This window comes from Hevea brasiliensis, chromosome 12, assembly GCF_030052815.1.
Source record: "Hevea brasiliensis isolate MT/VB/25A 57/8 chromosome 12, ASM3005281v1, whole genome shotgun sequence".
NCBI lineage: Eukaryota > Viridiplantae > Streptophyta > Magnoliopsida > Malpighiales > Euphorbiaceae > Hevea > Hevea brasiliensis.
The window spans coordinates 556,612-566,949 of record NC_079504.1 but is presented as its reverse complement, the minus strand read 5'-3'; the positions used below and the strand labels follow the sequence as shown (position 1 = coordinate 566,949).

The 10,338-nt window shown below is 34.9% G+C and overlaps 1 protein-coding gene across 1 annotated transcript; it reads right to left on the bottom strand.

Moving 5' to 3' along the window:
- Positions 1-2,022: 2,022 nt before the first annotated feature.
- On the bottom strand, positions 2,023-6,562 carry LOC110654368 (probable CoA ligase CCL5). The gene is made up of 5 exons (XM_021810330.2): positions 5,142-6,562; positions 3,247-3,392; positions 2,981-3,048; positions 2,672-2,774; positions 2,023-2,552 (listed from the first exon to the last, which is right to left on the bottom strand). Exons 1-5 carry the CDS (start codon positions 6,364-6,366, stop codon positions 2,439-2,441), a joined length of 1,656 nt encoding a protein of 551 aa, XP_021666022.2. The 5' UTR covers positions 6,367-6,562; the 3' UTR covers positions 2,023-2,438.
- Positions 6,563-10,338: the final 3,776 nt, after the last annotated feature.

Sequence of the window (10,338 nt, the reverse complement as noted above, 5' to 3'; positions counted from 1 at the left end):
CGTTTTAATCTTTTCTGCTAGATTTATTTTTCTGCAATGTGTTTGGTTAATTAGATGAAGGGACACAATTTCCTCTGATGAGAGTGGTATTTTGTACGCGTGCGTGGATACAAGGCCATGTGATGGCCATGCTAGAAACAGCAAAGAAGAAGGAGGTGGACATGTTTCATTATTTCTGCAATGTATCAGAATTTCTCCAAATATCAGTAACAGGACCTCCAAGAGATATGTAAGAGATATATAATTATAGATATAATTTAATCCTAGATATAATTTAATCCTTTCCTTACCGACAAAGGCCGGGTAATTCCATTTTTTATTTTTATTCAATCCGTGGATATTGATTAGACATTGTTGTTTTCTTTAATTAACTTAAGTAAGGAGTATTATTGAGAGACATTAACTCAATTATTAGGTATTCGGCGGGACGGAATCAGGGGGTGCGCTAACGGGGCATTGAATTTTTTGAAATTTTAAAAATTTTTAAGGATTTAATAGTAATTTTAAATTTTTTTTATTTTTATAATAAATTTTGATGAATATGAAATTTCGAGGGTTTTAAAAATTTTAACACTATATTTAGATATGTTTGGATAAAAAAAATAAAAGAGAAAAGAAAATTTGAGAGTAAAATAATTTTATTTTTCATCATTTTGTGTTTGGATTGATAGAAAATAAAAAAAAATAAAAAAAAATAAAAGTTTGTTTTGTTCATTTCTACTTTTTCTCTAAAATGGAGAGAAAATGAGAAAAAAATATAAAAAATTATAAATATATTTTTATATTATATAAATTTTTATTTCTTAATTTAGATGTAAAATTATAATTTTATTATTTTTAAAATAATTTTTCCTTTTATATTTTTTTCCTCTAGAAAATATATTTTTTCTTCATTATTATTAATTTTTTTATTTTTCTTCTCTTATTTTTTTCTCTTATCTAAATATAATGTAAATGAATTTAATAATAATTTTATATGAAATTTATTTTATAATTATAAAATTATTATTATCATTAATCATTTAATTTTAATAATTAATAATTAAATAAATAATTTATTAATAAATTATATATTTTAATTAGGCCTAAACTAAAATTCTGAGCTTTGTCTGAGTGTTACAAATATCAGCGCCGATTCTTTAAATATCAGTATGTCACGTGATAGGATGCAATAAAAAAATTCCAATATGTATAAAATAGGTGAATAGTCATTATCACTAGCCTACCTGCTTGTGGGCAAAATTATGCTTAGTGATTTGATGTGATATGAAATTACAAATTCAAAAAAAAATTAATATATAAATAATTATAATTTTTATTCTATAAAAAATTTGTTAAAATTTACTATTAATTAATTATTATTTATCCTAAAAAAGATAAATTTTATTATAAAATATGGTGAATTGTACTATTATATTATCACTATAAAATATAATTTTTTTAATTTTTAATTAATTGAATATATAAAATAATTTATACGATATAGTGCAACATTTTCTTTTTATAAGACCTACTTATATTTACATGTATTTTTTAAATTGGTTTGTCCTTTTATAGGCTACTATCTATGTAATCACTGTATTGTTATATAATTTCTCCTCTTAACCATCCAAAACAAAAAATTATCGCAAGTTAAAAAAAAAAAGGGATTATACCTCCGTTGCAAGGAGCACAAAGACCTGATGATCAACGTTCATTGATCTTCCATCCACCACCTCCTACAAGCTCCCTCAATCCATAGACGAGTTCCGAGACAAAAGAAATGATCTTTTCTTTCAATTTTTAAATACACATAGCTTTTCCCATCCCTTTTCCTTGTCATTGAACGGTCATCCCACATTATCAAAACCCATTCTCTCCATACCTCACCGATCTGCTGGCATCTCACCTCACATCAATTAGCTTTTTTTACAAGCCATTCCAATTGTCTGCCTAAAATCATATTCATAATCAACCACAACATAAACTCCAATGCAAGAACACAGCAATCTGTCACTCTCAAACACACTAAACATCTACAAGTAATAAAACCCAGTTTTTATTTATTTATTTACTTTTTTTTTTTTGCACATGAAGAGTTCTTTAAGGTACTAATCGATATCATTCGGAAATGGATCAAGGGAAAGAGGCGCCATTATGCTATTTATCCCAAGGAAGGCATGAGGTTCGTTGTGCCTTGTACTACTTGACTCACCCCATCTTCAAGTTCTGCTGGAAATGGCTGCGGAGGAGTTCTGAACCACGGCTCATGATGGACCACTGCAAGTGCCTTGCGGGGAAGAATTCATGGAATACATTTTCACTCTGTTATGAAGAATCCCAAATATGTTGATATACAAGACTAAGAAGCCGTACTATGGCTCAAAAAAGGTAATGGACATGGATATTCTAGTAGTCCAATATTTTCAGAACATTTGTTACTCCAAAACCCAAACCATTCATAGTTTTGAGGTTGCAAGCTTTATCAGATCCTTCCTAAGAATCTTGCCCGATGGATTCTTGGGTATGGCTCCAATAAAAGAAACTCTACGGATTCTCTTGTATGGGGCCACCTGCATATATATAGCAGCTTAGTACATCAGAAAACAATGCAACGGTAGAAGAGTTGAATTGTGCTAAAATCATTTTGTTGGAACTCTGATAATTTTTATGCTTAATACTTCAGACACACCTGTCTTGCCACAAAATCCATTACAGCACTCTCAGATAAATGACTTCCATCCTTTCTTACAACATATGCCATGGGAACCTGCCCAGCCTCCTTGTCAGGAAACCTGAAATAACCTCACAATCAGTCTCATATATTTCTGAAGGAAAACCAGGACAAAGCAAAGTAAATTGCTATTCAAAGCATATGATTTGCAGGGATTTCAGTAATCACAATACAAATGAGGTTCCATTTGTGGAAAAAGGATGCCTTGTACATGCATAGAAAGAATTTCCAAGCCCTACACCATATACAACATGGAAGAATGCTTACGGTATTACAGCAGCATCAGCAATTTCCGTATGAGTAAGCAACAAGGCCTCTAGCTCCGCAGGAGGGACCTAATGAGTAAAAAGACTATAGCATAAGTGTATGTTCAATAAATCATAGTTTTCATCATTTCATGAGACAATGGGTGGAATTTAGCAAAACTTGTATTTGCAAATTATTTGACTACAGCATTATGTACCGGACTAAAACAAAGTAATTTCACAAAGGAGGCCAAATTGAAACAACTAAGAAATCACTGAACTGTTCACCTGATATCCCTTGTATTTGATCAATTCCTTCAATCGATCAACAACAAAAATAAACCCGTCATCATCAATGTAGCATACATCTCCAGTTCTTAACCATCCCTCTGAATTGAGAGTTGATGATGTAGCTTCAGGATTAAAAAAGTAACCTGAAAAATCAACTCCAACAGATTATGTCGTAATAAATGGATTAACTATAACTGTATGGCATACTAATAATTATATCATAGAAAGATGTGGCCAGTCATCAATCATGTAAGACCGTGAGATAGTCAAAATTAGTTGTTGGAGTAAGATAAAGGAAAATTTACCTCGCAGTCAAATAGTCTAGGAATCTTTTTTAGTTGGTCACCAATTCAATTGTTTTTGATATGCCAATAAATAGGGATGAACCAAATCTCGGTGGAAGCAAAAGAAAATGCAATGCAGAGCAAAAGCTCAAAATTGCTTTTAGGACAATTCAAAAAAAAAAAAATCATATTGTAATTTCACACTTTATCACCTAAGAGATAAAAATTTGTTTTTCATCAAACCAATGACATGATTTTGGCCATTACTTCATCACTTACCTCCACTAATGCAGTTAATCATCCACAATTAAATCAAGAGGATGCCCCATCAGCATATTATTACAGGAGGTGGAACATAATAACGACACAAGACCATAAAGTAACCATTTGATGAAAAATAAGTTTATCCCTTAAATGACAAAATGCAAAACCACATGATATTTTTTAAAAATTAACCCATATCATAACAGTAAACTTTTATAGATACCCTGTACGCTAGAATAACTGATGCTAGTTATATATGACTAGATCATATGAAAACAGAATAGCTAAAGCAGTTCATGTGCATTTTAGGCACTAACCAATCGAAGCAATAACTCTCTTTTCAAAACCTATTTTTGGGCGCACCCAAGAAGTTGAGCACTAACAAAGGAAGGATTTGACGTTGTGCAATAACTCTCTTTTGAAAACCTATTTTTGGGTGCACCCAAGAAGTTGAGCACAAACAAAAGGAAGGATTTGACATTGTGGTAAGTACCATGCACTGAAAAGTGGCACAAAAGTTAGCACCGACCACATTTAGCTATTCATTCCTTTTTTCCACCTGAAATCTAATAGTAATGTATCAAATACCAACATGACTTTCCTTCTTGCAACACAATCATTTTTCTAATTTTCTTGGTGAGGACTCTAAGCTTAGTGCAAAACACGTACAAATTTACTTCACACTCTTCGTCTACTCTTTGTTGTTAACCCTATTACCATAAACTCAGGGGCCAATATGACTTCATAACATCCAGCAAAGGCTCTTCTAAAGAAGTCTGTCTTGGGAAAGATTTAATGGATGGGTTTTCAGTGAAATTGGTTTTCTATAGACAAATCAATTAAGGGACCTATTAATACATGGAAAGTGATGAGATTGAGAACATTATTAGATTTTCTGCTTATTATCTTTCAGAGGTTGATATCCAGGTCTCCATCTTGCCCATGTCCACTAGTAGTTTTTTGCTTTTCATTGTGCTTGTGAGTGTGTTGAAAAAAAAAAAAGAGCTTTTTAGAAATATTCCAGCCCCTTCAATTGGCTGAATTACGATGTATAATCTGATTCTTAGTTACACTCACAGAAACATAAACAGTCCAGCACCGGTGTTAAAATAAGTGTAGGATGTTAACCCTTTAACCCCTGCTATTAGTGTTAATATTCTATAACAGACGACGAATCCTACATAGATATTCTCTTTAGTTTAATGTTCCATTGCAGATAAGGCTAATCGGTAATGGTTCCCACATAGATAAGGCAAATTATTTTCTGTCCGCTACCCAGGAAAAAGACAGCCAATTATATTTATTCTCGCACAACAAAAAGGGGAAGTAACTTTGTACAATTACCTTTCATAATTGAGGGACCTCTAAGCCAAAGCTCACCGGTCTGGTTCACCGGCAAAGCTTTTCCGCTCTCTGGGTCCACAATCTTTGCCTCCATGCTCGGCGACAGCAGCCCCGCTGTACCGTATCTCCTACTTTCCTCTAGCGTATCTGTTGACGCACCAATCCCTGTCGATTCAGTCAACCCGTACCCCTGAAGAATTCTTACCGTTTGATATTTCTCCACGAACCCCTCTATCACCTCCTTGCTCAGTGGCGCCCCTCCTGATAAAACTGTTTTTAGAGAACTCAAATCGTACTTGGACATTATCTGATCGGCGCCGTTGATCATTGCTACTAGTATTGGTGGCACCAGAGGGAGATCCGTGGCACGGTACCTCTCGATCGTGGATAGCATCTCGTGAATCTCGAACTTCGAGAGCACTATGATCGTCGACCCTGATGCAAGTAATCCTGTCGCGAACGCTGCTAGACCGTAGATGTGAAACATAGGGACGGTGCAAATAAACTTGTGCTCTCTATCTTCGTTGAAGCGTCCAACGATGGTTTGAACCATCGCGATTAGGCTTCGATGCGAGGAAACCACGCCCTTGCTTGCTCCGGTTGTGCCTGACGAATAGAGCAGAGTAGCTGTGTCGTCTATGTTGACTCGCTCCCTGAATCGGCTCTCACTAGGCTCCTTCCTCATCATCTGGCTTAAAGTTGTAACGATTTTGGCTTGAATATTATTGGTGGAATTCTGATCGTCTATGAGGATGATGGGGAGATTAGAGTTCGACTCGGCGAGTTTTGGGACGAGCTGGGGAGTAGTGAAGGCGAATAGGGGTTTGGAGTCGGCGATTTGCTTGGCGATTTCACGTGGAGTATTGAGAGGGTTGGTAGTGGTAATAATGGCTCCAAGGGACATAACAGAAAGGCAAACAACAGGAAAGAAGATGGAGTTTGGGGAAAGGAGAAGGATGACGTGGCCCTTGCGGACACCCATGTGAGATAGAGAGGTGGCGACGGAATCGACGGCTTTCCATAGGTCGAAGAAGGTGAGGTGGTGACCAGTGGTGGCGTCGATGAAGGCAGTCTTGCCACGGTGAGCTTGGGACGAAATAAAGGTGGTGATGTCAATGGAGTAATTGGGTGGGAGAGGAATTGGTTTGCGTTTGCTGTAGAAAATAGAATTGGATCTGCAAAAGCCGCTTCTTGGGTCGATCTCGAAGCTGCTATTGTGTGCCATTATCTTCTCTGTTATTGTTTCTGGACTCTCTAGCTGCTGCTTCTCTTTATGGGAACTGTAACCTGTTGGAAATTTACTTGTAGAGGGTAGACCTTTCGTCTGAAATGAGAAATAAGAAATTTTGCAATGGTTTGAGCCTGGTCAGATTTGTGAAAGCCGCTAGATAGGCTTGAAAGAAATCGTGTGGATGTGATCAGCCCAGGTACTATTTTGTCTGAAATAAGAAATAAGATTATTTTTTTTTCCATAAGAGAGTAATTGTGACTATTCAGATTCAAACAGTGTCAATTTTGGGAGTAATTATATAGTAAGACAGCGAATGATAAATCACCAATAAGTTAATATGTAAATAAATTTAATTATAATAAATTTCTTTTTTATTTATAAAATTTTTATTTATATATTTAAATTTTATTTATTTATTATTTTATTATATAATTTATTCAATTTTAGATATTATTTTATTTTTGTATGTATGAATTGTATCCAATGCCAATTGAGCGCATTTAAAAACGTGGTTGTCACAGTGAGAAGTATTTCCTTGACCAATGTTTGGACTTTGAAATCAATTTTGTTTTATTCAAAAAATAAATTCATGAATCATGAAAGTGGCAAAAACTCTTGATAAAAAAAAAAGCAAAAACAAAACGTGGCATTTTATATTTTTTATATTTGTTTATGTAATACTTAGAAAAATAATATTTGTTTTTATTTTAAAAGTACTTTTATTATTGAAGTTTCGACTTTGTAGAATGCATTGATATTAAAATTTTATTCAAAACAAAAACTTTTGTCATTCTAATTATAATTTTAAAATCAATTTTTAAATAAATTATATAAGTATTCACGAAACACCTTAAATTAAATAATATTTTAATTTTTTTACATTATTTTAAGAATTTCAGAAAGATTTGTGATATTTATTATTTTCCTAAAAAAGATGAATGATCAGTGTATAAAATTCTAAAAAGTCAAAGTATTTATAAGATTTCTAATTTAAGCCATATTTAGAATTAAATAAACTAAAAAATAAATTTATTCAGATTTGGTCTTCTTAGAAAATATTTTATAATTATTTATTTCTAAAATATTATTTGCTATAATTAAAAAAATAATAAAACAATTATTATTCACTTATATTTTAAAATTATATCATATTAATTTAAAAATATTTGTTTTATATATTAAATATTACATTATAAAATTATTATTTTATAAAATATTATTTTACTCTTAAATTTATATTAACGCAGCGGTTCAGAACAAGACACTGCAACGGATTGATTCTAAAATTGATCAAGTTTTTACGAGAACCAGCATATTGATTAAAAGGTGGATTCTTTTACTGCATTTGTCCATGATACGTACAGAGAATTATAAGGGAAAGATTGTGCAGCTTGACAAGGATCTTAAGTCCTTGATACAACAAAGGATATTTGGTATGGAGTTTACCCAAAAGGAAGCTGAGATCAGAAAACTAAATAAGCAATTGGCTCAGGTTGAAGCAGATCTTCACAGGCCAACCGAAGCACCTGCTTCTTACAGCCCTTTCTCTACCCCAAGATCACAAAATCCTTTCCTTGCAACACCTGAACCTGCCTACTCTCCTTTTGGTCCTTTCAACTACCCTTATAATCCTACTCTTGTAACTTATAACCCATCTTCCTTGTTCCATAGACCAATACCTCCTCCAGCACCTTCCAAATATGAGCCTAGTAGTTTATCCTCTTCTGATGAATCCCAAGCCACTAAAAGAAAAATTGACAAGGGCAAAGAAAATATGCATCCTGAACCACCACCTCAGCACATGATATCTGTTCCTTTTGACTCAGAAGATGATTCTTCCCATAATGAAGATGATTTTTCCAGTGATGATAGTGAATCTGGAAAAATGGATGTTATAACTCTACTCATGACTAATCCTCCACAGCAACCAACCTCATCTCAAACTGGTCCTTCTTCGACCACGGATACAGGCCCTACAGGGCCTCCCCAGGCCCAAGATCCATATGTAGAAATACCTGAGGATGATCCAATATTAGATTTTGGTCTCCCAAATGCCCAGCAGCAGTCTAAGCCCAGCTCAGGGCCATGGTTCACTTTGGATGACATGCCTCCATCCAAATAGAGAAATCGTCTTGTAGAATTCAAAGCCTAGCTAGATGTCCAAATGCTTCGAGAAGGCGTTGATTCCCATGTTGTTCTCAGGGAATTTATTTCTCGAGCCATTGATACTCTTAAAGATTGGTTTGCCTCCCTTGGAGAATATCACAAAGCTCAATTCTGCCATTTAACTATCCTGCAAGCAATCAATGCCATCTTCGCTGAATTTCTTGGAGATGCCTCTTTATATAACAAGCAACTACGTCAAGAATTCTTTGACATGCGTTGTTGTTCCTTAAAAAGAGCAGATATAGAAAAACATTGCTAGTGTATGGTCCAGCGCTACTATCTACTGAATGGCTACAACGATATAAACCTGCGGCACACTTATATTGCTTCTCTCCCATAAGCATTACAACCAGAGCTACATCATAGCATTCTTGTCACCCGCAGGGCTATGAATGCCATAACCATTGGAGAAATACACCAGATGACACTGGCTTGTTTGGAAAAAATATGCGAGCAACAAAAATTGTTTAAGGACATTGTTGGCAACAGTAAGACACTGAAGAATGTCTGCCAAAAGTCCCACCTTGCCATCAAGTGCAAAGAAAAGAATTGTGAATGTAAGCCTAAGAAGAAGGGCCATTATAAAAGGTATTCCAGTTCTTTGGGATCCAAGCTTCCTTTCCAACATCGAAAGGGAAAGAAGCCAGTTCGATATTTCAGGAAAAGAAAAATGGGCACAAAGAAATCAGATCGCTGTTATATTTGTGGAAATCATGGGCATTATGCAAAAAATTATCCCAAAAATCCAAACAAAACTGTTAAGCTTCTACAGCACATTCAACAAGTTTCTCATATCTCTCTGAAGCATGATGACGTTGAATCCTTGTTTTCAGAACAAGATGAACCTGACACAGAAACTATCTTCGCCCTTGGAGAAGATGTTACTGATTTTGACCAAACTCAGTCTCCATCCTCAGAAAGCTCAGAATCTGACTCTGAAGCCCATTACCCATTTTACCTGGCCCAAAACATCCAGTCCTCTCGTCCTACCTATAGCCCAAACACTATCCCTGTCCCTTTAGTCCCATTGCATGTCCTGCCCAGTAAATATGAGCGGCCTGTAAATGTCATTGGATTTCTTGACACTGGAGCCCATAAGAGTATGATGAATCCAGCCATACTCCCTTTAGAATATTAGGTCCCGCACACAGAGTATTTCAAAGTAGTTGATGGAAACATTTTCAAAACTAGCTTGATTACCAAACAACCCATTGGTATTCAGTTCTTTCCCACCTGCATCTTTTGGACCAAGATCAATGGATCAGACCTCCATGATAAAGACTTGCTGATTGAGTTTGATTTGTACCAGCAAGCAAAACACTTGAAGATTCTGTCAAATGGATTGAAATACAAAAGACACTTCCAACATTTCACTTTTGTTCCTAAACTGTATTCCTTAGCGGATGCCTCAATAGAGTTTCAAGAACACAAAGAACTTCTCTTGAAGTCTTGTGTAGATTCTTATGCACAATTCTATCATCACCACCCTTTATAGAGAAACCCGGAGTTCTTTGTCCATCTACCATTTAAATTGAATGAAGACATAAATCCCACCAAGGCATTACACCCGGGAATGAATCTAATAGATCTGGCTTTGGCTCAAGAGGAATGTAGACAGTTACTTCAATAAGGCCTAATAGAACCCACATCCTTTCCATGGGCTTGCCAAGCCTTTTATGTAGAAAAACGATCTGAAAAATTGAGGGGCAAGAAGAGGCTTGTAATTAACTATAAGCCTCTTAACCATTTCTTACAAGATGACAAATTTCCATTATCCAAGCTTGAAGCCCTATTCACCCA